Source organism: Belonocnema kinseyi, chromosome 5 (assembly GCF_010883055.1).
Source record: "Belonocnema kinseyi isolate 2016_QV_RU_SX_M_011 chromosome 5, B_treatae_v1, whole genome shotgun sequence".
In the NCBI taxonomy this organism is placed as follows: Eukaryota; Metazoa; Arthropoda; class Insecta; order Hymenoptera; family Cynipidae; genus Belonocnema; species Belonocnema kinseyi.
In genome coordinates this window covers 74,452,122-74,470,736 of record NC_046661.1, presented here as the reverse complement: position 1 = coordinate 74,470,736, position 18,615 = coordinate 74,452,122, and the positions used below count along the sequence as shown (strand labels likewise).

Below are 18,615 nucleotides of genomic sequence, written 5' to 3'. Positions count from 1 at the left end.
TGAATTTATAATTCAAGAAAAATAATTCTTCTGTAACACAATTGAATTTTCAGATAGAAAATATGCATTTTCACGAAAAAGTTAATTTTGAATAAAAAAAAATGAATTTTCCTGCAAAAAATATGAATCTTTAATCAAATAATTGAAATTTTTCCAATTAACGAAGCTCCCAACCAAAATAGTTGAATTTCTAAACCCAAAAAATGTTTTTCATAAAGAAAATGAATTTTCAACAAAAAGTTCATTTTCATTTAAAAAATAAATAAATTTTCCAGAAAAAATATGAATTTTCAATTAAATAATTGAGTTTTCTTCCAATTAACGGAATTTCCAATTAAAATAGTTAAATTTCTAAACCAAAAAAATGTTTTTTTTTATCAAGATTTTGAATTTTCAAAGGAAAGTTCATTTTCAAAACAAAAAATGAATTTTCCAGCAAAAAATATGAATTTTCAATTAAATAATTGAATTTTCTTCCAATTTACGGAATTTCCAACCAAACTAGTTCAATTTCTATCCCAAAAACATGTTTTTTATAAAGGAATTGAATTTTCAACTCAAAAATATGAATTCTCAATTAAATAATTGAATTTTCTACCATTTAACGGAATTTCTAACCCAAGAAAAGATATCTTCTGTAAAACAATTTAATTTTCAATAAAAAGTTTAGTTATGTATTATTTATTTTTTTCAAAATTGAGAAAGGTTTTCTGCCTGTAGGGGCAGTTCGGTTGGAAACACTGACTTTTAAAAAATCAATAATCATCCCTTCAGCTCACATGGTAGGTTTCGAGTATCTCGGAATGAAAATAAAATGGATACACAAAGTGCGGAGGAGGAAAATTTGTTTCCTTTTTTGTTGAGAGTGATAAGAAGAATTTCATAACAAATTTCCTTAAATTGAAATGATTTAAGTAAGAAATCGTACTGCGCCGGAAACCACGAATTGTGATTTTGAGTCAAGAGGATGGAGGATTAATTAGGTGAATACTTATTACATTTCTATGCCAAATAACTACCAGACTGTTAATTTTCAGTTAAAAATATATTTTATTTTGTAGTCTAGATGAAAATTCTTGTGTTATTAAACCAAAGATCGATTTTTTAGATTTGTAATGATTACATTATTTTTTTTTTTTTTCGATGCAAATTAAACTATTTCATATTGTAGGTTTTATAGATTTAAAATGTATCAATTAGTATCAATAATAGTTTATTAAAAATGGTTGAATTCGGAAAAGTCTTTGGAATAACACAAATTTGAACTTTTTGAACCTGATACTCTACAATTTTGAGATTCTCTATTTGAAACATTTTGAGGTCAATGTCAAGTACAGATTTCATACTCTTGTCCCTTTTTTACCATTCGCTTAGAAATTCCTCTTATTTATTGCTTTGATTTATTTTTGTAGATAGAAAATTCAATTATATTGTTCCAAATTTAATTAATTTGAAAAAATTCACTGTTAGGTGAAAATCTACCTATTTTGTTAAAATTTTGTTTCGGTAGACAATTGTGGTAAACATTCGACTATTTGGTTGAAAAATCATTTTTCTTTATTGACAATGAACTTTCCGAGTTTAAACGTCAACTGTTTTCTAAGACATTTAACCTTTTATCTTGTAAATTCAGATATTTTGTTTAAAATTATTATCATTTTTTTTTAATTCTACCTTAATCTACAAAATCCTCGGTTTTTGGTTAAAGTTTAATCTTTTTTTGTTTGAAAATTCGAATATTAGGTTGAATATTCATTTCTGTACATAGAAAATTCAATTATAGTATTCCAAATTTAATTATACTGTTGAAAATTCACTATTTTGCTGAAAATCTAAATATTTTGTTAAGAATGTAACCTCTATTTTGCAGAAAATTCTTTTTTTTTTCGGCAGCAATACCAACTATTACATTTTTTGTTAAGAGTTAATATTTTGTTTGAAAATTCAACTATTTATTCGTAAATAAAACTCTTTGGTCTAAAATAATTGTTCTGTGTTTATTGAAAATTCAACTATTTGGTTAAAAATCTTTCATGATTGAAATTCAACTTTTCGCGGTTAAAACTCATCTTTGTTCTAGAACATTCCATTTTTTAGCCGAAAAATTAAAATATTTGTTTGATAAATTATTTGTCTTTGTTGAAAATTCTACTGTTTCTAAAAATCCTTGGTTTTTGTTCAAATTTAATCTTTTTTATTTAATAATTCAACTATTTGGTTGAAAAAATATTTTTTCAGGTAAAAAAACTTAATTATATTCTTCCAAATTTAATTATTTTGTTTAAAATTCACGATTTTGCTGAAAATCTAAATATTTTGATGAAAATTTAACCTCTATTTTGTAGAGAATTTTTTCGGTAAAAATACTAGCTATTATATTATTTGTTGAGAATTTGTATTTTGTTTGTAAATAAAGCTATTTGGCCTAAAATAATTTATCTGTGCTTGTTGAAAATTGAATTATTTGGTTGAAAAACATCTTTCTTGATTGAAAATCAACCTTTCGGGTTTAAAAGTAAACTGTTTTCTAACATATTCAACTTTTTAGCACAAAAATTAAAATATTTCGAACAAAATTAATTTTTCTTATTTGAAAATTCTACTGAACTGGCGTTTGGTTAAAGTTTAATCTTTTTTGTTTAAAAATTCGACTTTTTGTTGGAAAATTTAACTTTTTAGATAAAAAATTATTTTTTTGATTGATAATGTACTAATTTGCAATTTTTAGCTTAAAAATTTAAATATTGGATTGACAAATTTTTGCTGTTGAAAATTCTACTTTTTCCAAAAAATCCTTGGTTTTTGTTAAAATATAATTTTTTTTTTGTTTAAAAATTCTACTATTTGGTTAAAAAATTATTTCCTTTTTTACTTAAAAAACTCAATCATATTGTTCCAAATTTAATTATTTTTTTTAAAATTCACGATTTTGCTGAAAATCTAAATATTTTGTTAAAAAAATAACCTCTATTTTGTAGAGAATTTTTTTCGGTAAAAATACTAGCTTTTAAATTTTTGGTTGAGAATTAATATTTTGTTTGAAAATTGAACTATTTATTTGTAAATAAAGCTTTTTGGCCTAAAATAATTTGTCTGTGTTTTTTGAAAATTGAACTATTTGTTTTAAAAATCATCTTCCTCTATTGAAAGTCAATCTTTCGAGGTTAAAAGTCAACTTTTTTCGAAAATATCAAACTTTTTACCACAAAAATTAAAATATTTCGAACAAAATTAATTTTTCTTAGTAGAAAATTTTACTGAACTGGTTTTTGGTTAAACTTAAATATTTTTTGTTTAAAAATTCAACTCTTTAGATGAAAAATCATCTTTCTTGATTGATAATTAACTATTTTATTGAAATCACCTTTTTTCTAAGAGATTCGACTTTTTAGTATGAAAATTCATCTGCTTGGATGAAAATGCAACTGTTTCGTACAGAATTTAAATTTTTTATTTAAAAATTCGTCTATTTAGTTGAAAATTTATTTTTGTGGGTGAAAAATGTAATTATATTGTTTCGAATTTAATTATTTTCAAACAAATTCAACTTTTTTTTTAAATTAAACCATTTTGTTGAAAAGTGTTCTCGAAACTGTTCCGCTGTTCTCAAAATACTTCTTTTTCTCGTTTTTTCGCTGAAATGCAAACAGAATTGAAAGCACTCAATAAAAAAATTCAACTATTTTTGGTAAAAAGTTAATTCTTTTTGTATGAAAAGTCTACTACTATATTTTTGGTCAGGAAAGACACTTTTTTGGTTAAAAATTCTGCTATTTGGTTAATCATTTAATTATTTAATTGAAATATGAAATATTTGGTTAAAAAGTCACCGTTTTTGTTCGAAGTTTAATATTTTTCGTTTGAAAATTCGACCATTTAGTAAAAAATCATGTTTTTGTTCGAAAATTCAACTCTTTTCTTGAAATTTCGGCTTTTTCTATGGAAAATTCAACTATATGTTTGAAACTTAATTTTTTTATTGTTCAAGATTTATATGTTCGAATTGAAAATTAAACTGTTTTGTTGAAAAATGTTCGTTTTGGTTTGTAATTTTAACTACATTTGTCGAAATTTCAACTATTTGGTTGAAAATTCATATTTTTGGTCGAAAATTCAACTATTTGATTGAAAATTACCTTCTTTGTTAGCAAAATTTTTATTTTTGATTTCAAAAGTCCATTATTGTATAAAAGTTTGTTTTTGTATTAGTAATTTAACTATTTGAGAGATAATTTAATTATTTGTACGAAAATTGAACTATTTGGTTTAAAATGAACGTTTTTTAATGAAAACTTATGTTTTCGAGTTGAATTTTTTTTTTATATAGACCTTTTTTTTAATTCCACTATTACGGTTGAAAACGCAAGAACTTGGTTAAAATTTAAAGAATTTTGTTAAAAATTCGACTGTTCTTGGTAAAAGTGTAATCTTTTTAGTTTAGAAAATAACCCATTTCGTTGAAAAATCAAACTATTTCGTTCGAAAGTCATCTTGCTGTTCGAAAATTTGAAAGTTTAGTTAAAAGTTCGACTTTTTGGATGGAAAATTAAATTATGTGTTGGAAAATTAATTTTTTTGTTGAAGATTTATATTTTCGGGTTGAAAATTGACCTGTATTGTAGAAAAATGATCTTTTTGCTTCATAAATTTTTTGGCGAAAAATGCATATTGTTTAGCTAAACCATCAACTGTTTGGTTAATAATTAAATTTCTTGTTGAAAATTCATATTCTCGGGTTAAAAATTAAACTGTTTTGTAGACAATTTGTCATTTTCGCTTGAAAATTCAACTATGTTCACCGAAACTTTAACTTTAACTTTCGGGTTCGTTTTGGTAACATTTTTTACTGTAAAGTCTTGCAACTATTTCATTTTCATAAGATTTTAATTCTAAATTACAATTTTTCAAATCTAATATTTAACGTTTCATTTTAAATTTTTTAAAATTTAATATTCCTCAATTTTACATCTTGCGAATTAAAATTATTAAAATGTTCACATTTTGCAATACGTGCGAACATTACCAAATTTTTCTTTCAATTTTAATATTATATCACCCCATTTTAAATTTAAAATACATAATCATTAACTTTCAACTTTAAAGTTTTTTAATTGGTTTAATTTTTTTTAATAGTTAAATCTTAAATGAAATGAGGTTTTTTAATTTTTCAATACAAGGAGGATCAAAAGTTTAAAAACAGGAAAAAATGGAGCAACAAGAAGAATGCAGAACGAGAAGAATTCAACCTGTTCGACGTTTTCCAAACGATTACAAATCAGAAGGTCAATCACCACGTAAGTTACTGAATATTTTATAAAATATTTATATACCACTATAACAATTATATATTTTAAATACTTAATAAAATTTTAAAAATTGAATTCGCAAACCCTAAGTTCAAACTCTGTGACGTTCAGACGTCACATCCGGAAAAAACATCCAGCTAATCCTGGTTGGCTTATTGTTCCGACCAATAAGCAATGCTTATATTTCCCGCCAAAAATTCAAAAAGTGCACTTTTTAAAGATAAATTAACCTTTGTTTTCTCAAGTAATTACATTTTGTTTTTAGTGCTTTTTTAATTTCACAACAAAAAAAAAACGCAAGCAAAAAGACTTGTTTGAAACAAAACAGTTCCACTCTTAAACAAACAAGATTAAATTTCTCCGAAGAGAGATGAATTTTCAACCAAGAAAGATATTTCAGTAAACGAAAATAAAATGAAAATTCATCTTTCTATTTAAAAAATTAGCTATTTTGTTGATAATTTGTTTTTTCTGTAGCTGAAAATTAATTTCTTAACTGAAAATTGGAATATTTCAGTTGAAACATAATCTATTTTGTTGAAAATTTGTTGTTTTTTTGTTGTTGAAATTTTGTTTTTACTAAAAATGTAACTATTCTACCTGAATATTCCATCATTTTAGTTAAAAAATCATCTCTCTAGTTGAAAATTAATGTACTTAAACTAAAGATTAAACTAATTAATTTTTACTTAAAAAGGGATCTTTGTTCGTTGAAAATGCAACTATTACAGTTGAAGATTCATCGTTTTAGTTGCAAATATATCATTTCGTTCAAAAATGTAACTGTTTTTCGATTTTCTTTTTTATTATTATTTTTTTTTCAACTGAAAATATAACTCTGTCCATTAGATATTCCACAATTTTTATAAAAACTTCATAACTTTGTTAAAATGTGAACTTCTTTAACTGAAAATATAATTAATGAATATTTGGTTCACAACTTATCTTTTAGCAAGTTAGCATTTAGTTAAAAATTCGCCTTTTTGGTATTAATTAATCTTCCTGGTTTAAAATATTGATCTTCTTGGTTGAATGTTCATAATTTATTGTTTCATTCTTATATAGCATTTTTATTTCATTTAAAAATGCAACTATTTCGTTATAAATTTATGTATTTCATTGAAAAATCGTCTTCTATGGTAGAAAATTAATCTTCTTGTCTGAAAATGCATTTGTTTAGTTAGAAATTTAAGCATATTAGTTTAATATTAATCATTTTAGTTGAAAATTCGTCTTTTTGATTAAAAGTTAAAATTTCCCAGTTAAAGTTTCATCATTTTGTTGAAATTTCATCAGTTTGATTGACAATTAATTTTTATAACTGAAACCTGACGTATTCAATTTTTGTTTGCACTATTTTTTTCATTTAAATTCAACTTTTTCTTGGAAAATTTGTTTTTTTTTTTTAATAAAAATGCAACTATTTTGTTGAATTTTAAAAATTTTATTTAGTTATTTGGTTGAAAATTTGTCTTTTTTATTTAGAAATTCCACTATTTGAATCAAAATTCATGTAATTTTTGAAAAACTTAAAAATTATTTTAGCTAAATATTCATAATTTTAGTTAAAAATTCTTCTTTTATTTTAATTCAAATACTTCAGTCACAGATTCATAATTTTAGTTAAAAATTGATGAGTTTAGTTAGAAATTATTTTTCTAACGTGAAAACTGAACTATTTCTTTTTTGGTGGAATTATTTTTTCAATCCAAAATTCCACTATTTGGTGGAAATTTTCTATTTTTTGGATGAAAATTCAACTATTTCGAAATTTAAACTATTTAAAAATCTATGTATTTCTGACGAAGATTTATCATTTTAGTGGAAAATTCATCACTTTGGTTGAAATCAATTTTTTAAACTTGAAAAATAATCTGATCTGTTCTGTTCCGAGTTCTGCGAAAATTTAAATGTAATAAATAAAAAATAGATTTTTGTATGCAAATTATTAATAAAAGTTTCTTTCTTATTTTTAAAATCAAGTAAGAGTTAGTCATTTAGTTTGAAGTGAAACTAAAAAAAATGTTAATAAAATAGTTCTGTCATAATCGGAAGAAATGAATTGGCAACTACAAAAAAAGTTTGTAACCAAAAAGAAATAGTTCACATTGCAAAAAATAAATTTTTGACCCAAGAAAAAGGAGTTTTGAAAGAGATACATTCATTTTCAACAAGAAAATTATTAATTTTCTACCAATATGATGAATTTTCAAACAAGAAGAATAATTTTTTACCAAAAAACGAGTTTTCAGCTAAAATTTTTTAACCAAAGAAATTACTTTTTAACCAAAATAAATTAGTTTAGAAACAAAAAGAAGAATTTTCTAAAAAACGTCAATTTTTAAATACATAGTTGAATCGTGAACTAAAAAGATAAATTTTCAAGAAGAGAAAAACAATTTTTTTAAATTTAGTTCAATTTTCAACCAAAAAATGATTTCTCAAGCAAAAAAGATTAATTATTGAGCATCAATATTAATTCTCAAGCAAAAGAGACGACTTTTCAATAAAACACATGAATTTTTATCCAAATGGTTCATTTTTAAACTAAAAGTGGCGAATTTTCAACTAAAAATGGACAAGTTAAATTTTAAGTTAATCAGTTTTTAATGAAAAAAAAACTGATTTTAACTAAAACAGTTTATTTTAATGAAAATAGATGAATCTTTGACAAAAAATGTAAAACGTAATAGTTGATATTTCAACCAACAAAGATTATGAATTAAAAGCGGTTGAATGCAACCAAAAAGGACGAATTTTCAATCAATCATGTAATTTTTCAAATAAAAAATATAATTTTTTAACCAAAAATAAAACAAAAACAAAATAAAAGACAATTTTCAACCAAAGTGAGCAAACTTCAATCGATACAATTTTAATCCAGAACAGTTGAATTCAGTAGAAAAAAAGAAGACAATTTTTGTCTAAAACAGTTGGTTTTCTAATTTGAAAATATTGACTGAATTCACACGCGGCGGACATTTAACTCCGGACAGGTATTTCGCCGAACATCTAGTGACATTTCGCACTTTTGGTTACTAAAAGTTTTCGGCGCCAGTTTTCGAATGTTTATAGTTTTTGACAGATCTAACAAGAGATCGTAACCTGATTTAACCTCGGATGGATTTTGTTTACATATTATTTAAAAATAGGAAAGAAATAGCGGAGAAATGGAAGTAGAAAGTACTGATGAAAAGAATATAGGAGAAGAAATAGAAAGTGATATAGCAGGAGATATTGTTTTGGAAGTAATTTATCATTATAAAGAACAATATCTCTCAATTTGAATCAGTAGAAATAAGCTACAAATAAAATAGTGTGAAGTCTTTATCACTTAAAAGCAGATTGCGAAAAATGTCTAACTAAATAAATTATTGACAGCTGTGATTTGAGTTAAAAGTTTTCTACTAACTATAATGATTTATATGAATGCTTACTAAATATCAATACTAAACGATTTCGAACTATTTCGTTAGTAACTATACTTAGTGTAATTCATATTAGAGTAGTAATTATCAGAGTGAATTGTTACCGTTCATTGTAATTTTCATTTATAATTCGACTACATATCTTTATTTATTATTTATAATAAAGAGGCTTCCTGTGATATTAGCAGTAACCGCTATGTCAATATTAGCTTTCAAAATAAAACGGATAAAAAAAGCCAAGTGGAATTACGTAGACTTAGGGTAAAAAGAGTACAAACATCAAACTTTTGTATGGCTCGAAAGACATGCGGGGCATTTTACACCTTGTTTCCATTTTTGAAAATGGACTCTTAAAAGATTTAACACCTACTACAGAATGTCTTCCACGAAATTTGAGGAATTATTAACTCTGGTAGCTCCATTAATAACAAAGCAAGAATTTCGAGAGCCAATTTAATTCGAAAAATATTGAAATTTATATTTATTTATATTTCAATAATTTATTAAAAAGTCTTGAAAAATGCAACAAAGGAATCAATGCAAATTTGTGGATTTAAATAATTTTAACTCTAGAGAGGCAGAGTTGAATTGGTGAGAATTAAAATTTCAGAGTTTACATTCCGCATGAAGTAATTAAAACAACTTATTACACATATTTTGTGAACTTATTAATAGGAATTAAATAAAGCCAAAATATGACCACTTCTGAGGAATAAGAAATATCTCTGTGAGGTACATTACCGGTACAATTAGAAGGAATTAAATATATTGAAAACACGTTCTCTTTGGGAGAATAGAAAACTGTGTTGGGGTCGCTATGGAAATAGAAGTGAATAAGTTTAGGAGGTATCTTATTCTTATCGTGGCATTTTAGACAGATGAAAAAATCGCACATTCAAAATAATAGAATAATCTTCACTTTTGCGCTGAATCCTGAAAATATTAATTTTTCTCTCTACGCTTATTATCGGATTTATCAGAACATTTCTGATGGAATATCAAAATTAAATTTCAATGATAAAGTATTAGTTACTAAAAATTTGCACAAACTTAAATTTTTTGTTCAAAGTCTTGGATAGAAACGAAATCATCCTTCTCGAAGGGACACAACAATTTATCTAACATGAAACTTACATATGTTCCTGAACAAAATAATTAATACACGGAAACTTTTATATGCAAGATGACAATCATATGCTATAGTCATAGGTTCATTCCTTATTCTCTAAATTTTAATCGCAGTGAGAAATGTATCACTGAATCAAATCAGTAAGAATTTTCATTTACCTAAATATCTAGAAAGGGATTACTGATTGAAATCAGTAAATCTTTCCACTAAGGTTCAAATTTTAAGCTTTATAAATTCTTTGAACCGAACTATAATAATTTAAAAACTGATACCGAATAATATTTCCTGACTTTAAAGGTTATAAAATCTTAATCAGTTCTTGCAACTTATACGAATGTATTTAATTTCGATGACTAAATCCCTCACAGCAATAGGATATACCAGGATATCCCATTTATCTCCAAGATTGTCCCAAGGATATCCCAGGGATAACTTGTCGGATATCCCGCAAGGCGGAAATTTGGATACCCCAGGGATATCCCTAAACTATGCAGGATATCCCTGAAACATTTCTATTTTGAAGCAACCAATGTGGAAATCCATATACAACTTAAAATTTTGTTATAAACCATGAGAGATAGACAGAAAGTGAGGTAATTTTGTTATTTTATTCACTTTTCTTAATTTAGTTTAAGTAAATTAAAATTTTTTAATCTTAAAGTTCCTTCTCTCTTTCATAAGCAAATGTAATTAAATCTAAAATAAATTTTGGGTGATTTTGTGTTGGCACCCTCCTTATAGCAGCCTCCACCAAATGCAGCCACGCTACTTATTTCGGAATCTGTTCTTCCATCTTGTTGCTGCTGTTGTAGCTATTGTAGTCGCAGTACTTCTTGCTGCTGTTGTTGTCCTTGCTGATGTTGTGGCGGTTGCTGATCATGTTGTTGTTCTCGTTGATGTTGTTTTTGAGATAGCGATGTTTCTTGATGTCGTTGGGGCCTAAACCATTGGTATGATGGTGTATTTGGAGGGGGCTTCATCGATGGAGTATTAAAATGGGGCACAGTACGTTTAATAAATTTCGCTGTATTACCCAATTTTACGTTTGACCGTATCACTGATTTTTGTTCTGGGTTTTGTTCTGTGTTGTTATGCTTTATTTTGCTCGTTGACGCCTTGTTCAATGAACCTTTAGTTTCAACAGAATCTAGGAACCTGTTCATCTTATTGAGCAATAAGTCACAAGCTTCGTCATTGCGATCCTTATTTTCTGAAATGGTAATACAGCACGTGATACAAAAGTTTTCATAATTTTAAAATATTATATGTTAGTTATTACGTCATAATTGTTGAAAAAAACGTAACGAAACTTTCCACAATACTTATTTATGCTGCCCCAGAGATAATAAATTATTGAGATTTAACCCGTTAAGGACCAAATGTCCGTTTTTCCAACACTTTTTTCAGAAAGATCTTCTGCTACCGAATAAATTGTTTAAAAATTTAAAAACAATAAATTCAAATGTAAAATTTTCTAAACTTTCGAGATATATAATCAGAATTGCAATATAATTTAAACTTGAATAATTATTTTCGTTTATGTAACAAGAAATACAAATTTTCTAGTGCATCAAATCTTTATTTGATTATTCTCATCCCAAATTTGTAAAAATAAACCCCAAAAAAGTGAAATTATTGCTTCCATGGTCCCAAAGATTTTTTAAATTCAAGGTGTTCGATCCAATATGGCTGCCAAAAGTAACTAAAACATTCTGATTTTCATACACATGCGCACATGAGGTTTTTTTTGGGGCCTCTGATGACGAATCTGTTCAGATTTTCAATTTTCAAAATGACGGATCCAATATGGCTACTAAAAGTTAAAGGAAAATTCCGATTTTCATGAAAATTCGCACTTGCGTGTTTTCGGGGCCGCTGCAGACGAATCCGTGATTAGATTTTTTTCGCGAGTGGGGTCACGATCAGGAACTAATGAAGAGTTATTTGCGAGGAGTGAATCTAGGTAATTTGTATTACTGAAGGATACTTATTCGACTGCCACATTTACTATGGAATCGGGTCCCGGTAAGAAGGCTTTCATTAAAAAGTATTGGAAATTTTCATTCATCCAGTGTGAGAAATATTAAATACTTTCGATCCTGTTTTTGTTCTCCCTTATTGAATCTCTACAGCAATTGAAGCTATCTCTAAAATTGAATCCCTTTCTGTACCTGGCGCTGACAATATTTTTCTGAATACCATACAGCAACCAAAAAATTAAACAAATGTATCCCTTTTAATTTAGTAAATTTGGTTATTTTTAAAAAATGTTTTTTGAATAATAATGAGGTAAAATGTTTTTTAAAACATCGAATCGGTCATTTTACGATGTCAGGCTTAATTTCTACACAGAAAGTTCTGGTAAAAAATAATTTTTTGAATTTTTTATCATGATTTTATATTTTTGTAATTGATAATATTTGAACAGGTCAAACATTTTACGATAAAGAGATGTATTCTTATATATAGTCCTACTAGATTTTTCAAATTTAATGCGTTTGTAGCGCGTTCTAATGCTTCAAACGAAAATTGTGTTTTTAATTTATTGGAGGTTACGTTTTCCAGCTCCAATCTGCTTTAAAAGGGATTTGAATTTTATTATTTTCACCGCCTAATGAGGATTAAAAAACGAAGGACAGAAACGACATTCTTATAGGGATTCAAAATTTTTAATACCTTTTAATGTGAGGCTTCTTACCGGGGTCCAAAGCCTTATTCCCAACAAAATAACATTACACTTCAAAACAAAAAAAGTAACATTACTCATATAAATGTTCACCTTTAAATGGTAAGAGTTGGGCAACGGCGATGGGTTCATCGATGGCTGAAAGACATTTGAACGGTGCAAATGAAATTAATTACCATTTATCATAATTTTTAGCAGTGTTATTCGATCCGCCATCTTGAATCTGAAAAATCTAATCACGGGTTCGTCATCAGTTTCACCAAAATTATCATTTGTATGAAAATCGAAATGTTTCAGTAACTTTTAATCGCCCTATAGGATCCGCCATCTTGAATATGGAAAATCTCCATACCGATTCGGCCAGCTTGAAGTTTGAAAATCTGATTTCTGATTCGTCATCAGCGCCCACAAAAACCGCTATGTGCGAATTTTTATGAAAATCGAAATGTTTTAGTAATTTTTGGTAGCCATATTGGATCCGCCATCTTGAATTGGCAAATCTAATTTCGGATTCGTGATCGGCAACTACAAAAATCCCTATATACATGAATTAATGGAAATTTATGTGAAAATATATATTTTTTAATATGAAAAATAAGTAAAAGCGAAAAAAATGGCTTTTATACGCTAAATTGGACATCGATATTTTGAATTTTGGAAAACTAACCTATAGATTTTGAAGCTTAGGGTCCATTTGGACGCAAAAATTTCACTCTTTAGAGGCATATCTTCACAAATTCAAGACGAAAATAATCAAATAAAGATATTATGCCATGAAAAATTCGTACTTTTTGTTAAATAAAGGACTATAATTATTTCAATTTGAATTTTTTCGCAATTCTGATGACGTATTTCAAAAGTTTAGCAAATTAACAATAGATTTGTTAGCAGAAAATGTCGCTGAGAAAAGTTTTAGAAAAACGTACGTTTGGTCCTTAAAGGGTTAAAATGATATATGGAAATTTCAAGGTGGTTTAGGGTATTTTTCGTTTTCAAATTACAGGATACCTCAAATCGGAATTAATGTTATTTCCGAGAAAAATTATACAGGAACAGTTTTTACCACGAAAGAATGGAAGTTTCGCTGACAGAAATATAAAGTTTTCAACTCTATTGACAATACTTACCGTATAAAAATTGGATATTTTGACAGATAAAATAATATCACACAATCTAATTATATTAATTAGACATAATTCAAGTCCAAAATATAATATATCTCATAAATAAGTGAGGCTTGGCCAGGGGGGCAAGAATGACGAAAATAATATTGACAAGTGCTTAGGTGAAACATTTGTCACAAGTTTCGTCGATAAATGAGCGGCAATGTAGAACAGCAGCTTATCTTGTGGGCTACATGGAAGAAACTATTAAATATTATTATTATCAATCCGGTCAGTATGCAGTTGTCTTGTATTGGTACAGTAGAAACATTGCGTAAATTCTGTTTCCAGCAAAATTTCAACGAATAAGAGGTTATAATACAACTATCTCTATTTTTATTCAAAATAACTTATTCTTCTTGTTGAGCATCTTTAAATGTAATTTTTCCAGTACATAAAATACCACAGAAGCAAACCATCATATTTTCTTATCTTTAAATGTTTTGATTTTCATAAAAAGCTGCAGACGGCTTTGCCCTCAGGTGAGGGGCAAAGCCGACGAAATACAGCATGTTAGAAATAATTAAATTACCAAATCATTTTTTTTTATCTGATTAATACTTATAGAAATATAATATAATATAATGTAGAACTCGAAATGAGAAAAAACTGGATCAATTCAACATCTTATTAACTTTAAAAAAGACATTGACGGTTAACTTGTTGGAGCTGCCCACCCTTACCCTATGGACTGGGACCAATTATTCTCAACCCTTCCCGGCTTGTCATTATTTATAAGCAACTAATTTAGAATTATGTGTAGAAATATTATACTTTTAGGATTTTTTCCTCCTGGCGGTTTTGGTCCATTTAAAAATGTCTCATCAGGATCACGAGGTACATTGGACTACGTCCTACTAAAGAAAACATCAAACGCATCACTATGCAATGTTTATGATAGTTCATGAACTGTTAGAGGATTGTTTGATAAACGACAGTTACACTACCTGTCTAAAAGTTTTAACCGTTTCATGAATTGCGCAAGCACCTATAGACAGCTATGTAATAGATTGGAGTTTCACTATTCGTCTATACCTATTCTAGCCATTTGATAAATCGACTAAGGTTCTGTAACAGACAGTGTGATACATTTCAATTAATATAATATTAAGAAATCATCATTTAACCCGTGATTCTGATTGTTTAAAAAATGTTAACTTCGTTTCAAATCATTTTTAGAATGAAGCATATAGGGATTTTGTAAAAAAGGCGTTTCATTGCAATATATAACTTTATATTAAAAAAAAATGTTTTTAAAATGTCAAAGTATATCAATTTCTTAGCTGAATTAAGTGGAATGAAAATTGTGTTAGCAGAACTAAACACAAAGTATTAATTACACTAAAATGTGTTATGAAATGTTTTGTTAAAATCTTCGGCCATACTTAATGAATTATGTTTTTATAATATAAATAAACCGATTGTAAGAATGTTATTTCTGATCATAAATTATATTTATCGAACTTTACTACTATGGTTTCCTAACCCTAGAACGATCCACGTAGCTGCCTAATCCTCTAATCGCCAACTGGGATTGTACGCTACCAGAAACTTGTACCGTGGAACAATGCTTTCTATTTGTAGTATAACAATTTTGAGGTAGGGACTTTTTTCGTTTTTTAGTATAGAAAACAAAGGTAATATCAACATTCTGTTCATTTTTCGATAAATGTTAAATAATTTGTTAAACATGAAAAAAGACCTGAAAATTCCGCAAAATTGATGTTTTTTATTTAAAAAATAACGTAGTTTCTCAACAATATGATCGGGCATGCAAGCCGCATTTGCTTTTCTTAACACAGGATAATTATTTGAATATAAGACGTAAAAGAAATTAGAGAAATCGGACAAATTACTGATACAATTCTCGAACTTAAACCGTCCACTGGGGTAATACGCTAGCCCAAACGATACTTACGTCCGTACAGAACTCACATAAAACACAGATGATTTCGCTCACACTGCCGAAAGGCGCTCGCGCAATTCATGAAAATACTACAAATTTTAAACAGATAAAACATAAGTGTACAAATTTCGAGAATTAATTTGAATGTAAGACCCGCTATCTATTTATATACTGAAGAGTTATGCTATTTTTTCTAGTGAACGTCTATGTATTAAATTAATATTTGACTCTCTGTCGTTAGCCGGAACATCACGCAAGAACTCCATTAGCTCGTAGAATACGAAAGTTGGTGTACGCTTTCTTCCTGAACCACTTTTTTTTGGTACCCGTTTATTTTTCGGAACCGTAAAAATTAAGAAAGGTAAAATTTCAGAATGGGTTATAATACATTATGGTAAAACTTAGGAATAGCAAAAAGTAGGAAAGAGCAATAAGTCGGAAATCCAAAATTCTGAAAGGTATTTCTTCGGAAACCAAAGAAGCGGAATGGGTGAAAATTCAGAAGCGTTAAAATTAGGAGAGTGAAAAATTAGGAATATGTAAATATACGGAGAGAAAAAATTCGGAAAATAGGAAAATTCGGAATTGTTAATAAATATACCTATTAGCAGGTGTATAATTGTTTATTTATGGTAGCAAACAAATGTTTATCGCAGTGAATTTAAATATTATATCACAATAAATTTATGTTGTACGTTGAAAATTGTTTTTAAATTATATAATGATAAAAAATAATTATTTTGGTCGGACACTTGCTAGACAAAATTTATGTCAAAACCCTAATCGGGGGCTGACTGGACTCATTGTTAAACTTTGTTTATAACTTAATTACTTTTTCTGATTTCATTAAGAAATGGATGTGTGTACAAATCTCGAATCGTGATAAATGTGTATGCGGTTGTCAATATACAGGGGTTTCCAGTTTCAACTTTTTCGCGCGTTTCTTCACTTTAACGTTAGTTTGATATATATTTTTTTATATTTTGTTTGAAAATCAAGATTGAAATTAATTTTTTGAAAAAAACAACATATTTTACCAAAAAAATTCTATTTCAAACAATAGCTCTTTTAAAATGTATCCGCCATCTTAAAGTTCGAAAATCTTATTTCTGATTTTCAACAGCGTCCCCCAAAACCGCGATGTGCGAATTTGTATGAAAATTGGAATGTTTTAGTAATTTTCAAAAATTAGTGTTTTTATACTCTTGGAAATCATCTGTAGAAGAAAAAGTGGGCCGGACATTTCTTCTTGGTCAAATTAAAATTGTTACGCTCATTACGATTGAAATAAAAGGTTTCAGATGAAATATATAACGTAATTTATATATTTCTGTACGGATGTACATCTCAAAAATGGTAGAGATAATTTTAAGGTATATTAGACCTGACAGTATTCGTGCCCGAGCGCTGCGGAAGTTTAACGTGGTACCCTCGAGCGTAAAAATCTAAGTTTGACCAATAAAACATTATCAATCCACTTGTTATTCTACATGATTTTAAAGACTATAAAAAATACTTTTTGAAATCGAATTTTTTTTTGGAATATGTTTTCTTTTTCGAAAAATTAATTTCAGTTTTAATTTAAAAAAAAAATAATAATAATAATAATAATAATACTAATAAATAAAAATATATCGTTATAATAGACTTAAAATACATGAAAAGAACTTTTCAAAAAACTAAAATAAAAGTCTCATCAGGTCAACCTAAAAGAAGTTAAACTAACGTGAAGGTGAAGAAACACGTGAAAAAGTGAAAACTTAAGGCCCCTCTATATTGACAACCGTTTGATAAATAAACCTATGGTTCAGTTAAGTGGATTGATGTAGGTCCACTAAGACTATACTTGAGTCAAGTTTCAACCCGATCAAAAAAAAAAAATTAATTTGAGGTCGGAACACTTAACGTGTTCTGTCCTATATATTGTATATTATTTATTTATATTGAAGCAACCTTACAGCATCCTTATAACATCCTTACAACAGCCTTGCAACACTTACATAATAATGATGTTATAATTTTTTTGTCAGTTTAAAATATCAAAAAATTTAGAGAAAAACCAATCGATTAAAAAAAAAACTGAAGAAAATAATTTTTCTGTAATCCGTCGTAAATACGGGAACACAAAAATCTTTTCTATGCCATTCTTAATGAACTTTAAATGGTTGTATAAATTAATTTAAAACTTATAAGCTGTGAATAAATAATGTGCAATTGACATTCATAAATTAAAAGAAGATTAAAATTAGTGAGGTTAAACAAGTTTATGTTCGAAATCCATAATAGTCGATAGAAAAAGAAAATTAGATTAACATAAGGAACCTAAAAAAATCTCCTTTCGCTTTTTTGATCCCACATCTTCTTTTCGTAACGAGAACATGCTGAGAATTTAAATTGCAATTAGAGCAGCTAATAAAATCTTTAATTTCATCCGTCGAAAAACCGAACAGTTATAGATATATTTCTATCACTAAGATTTAACGACACAGTTTAATTAATAAGTAATTATCAAAATTTAATAAAAAATCAAGATTTACTAAAGAATACAAATGATTTAGAAAGGTCTAGAAAAGAATAAATATTATACAATGTACGTACATTATTTGCCATTTTCCTAAATAAATTATCATTGTTTTTTCCAAAGTTAATTTAGGTTACGCACACCTGCTAGATCATTTGATCTGTCAGACTTAAAAACAATTGAAACCTGGCGCCGAAAACTTTTAGTAACCAGAAGTACGAAAAGTCACTAGATGTCCGGCGAAATACCTGTTCGGAGTTAAATGTCCGCCCCGTGTGAATTCAGCCATTGTTGCTTTTAGTTTCCGCTATATTCCAGTTCAATGACACAGCCACACAAAAAAAAATAAGTGTGCGGATCTGGTAAGGGGCCATCCATAAATTACGTAACGCAATTTCCCGACCATTTTGACCCCACCCCCTTATGTAACGCTTATTCCGACTTTTCCCTGTAGTTTTTCGCCATTGTGTAACACT

General features: G+C 27.5%; 1 protein-coding gene across 3 annotated transcripts in view; it reads left to right on the top strand.

Moving 5' to 3' along the window:
• The first annotated feature begins 795 nt into the window (after positions 1 to 795).
• Positions 796 to 18,615, top strand: part of LOC117172694 (FERM domain-containing protein 8) — a 35,084-nt gene continuing 17,264 nt past the window's right edge. For all 3 annotated transcript variants that reach the window (XM_033360846.1, XM_033360845.1, XM_033360844.1), the window contains exons 1-2: positions 796 to 983; positions 5,178 to 5,294. In XM_033360846.1, coding sequence (XP_033216737.1) covers positions 5,224 to 5,294 — 71 coding nt within the window. In that variant the 5' untranslated portion in view covers positions 796 to 983; positions 5,178 to 5,223. The remainder of the gene's footprint in view (positions 984 to 5,177; positions 5,295 to 18,615) is intronic.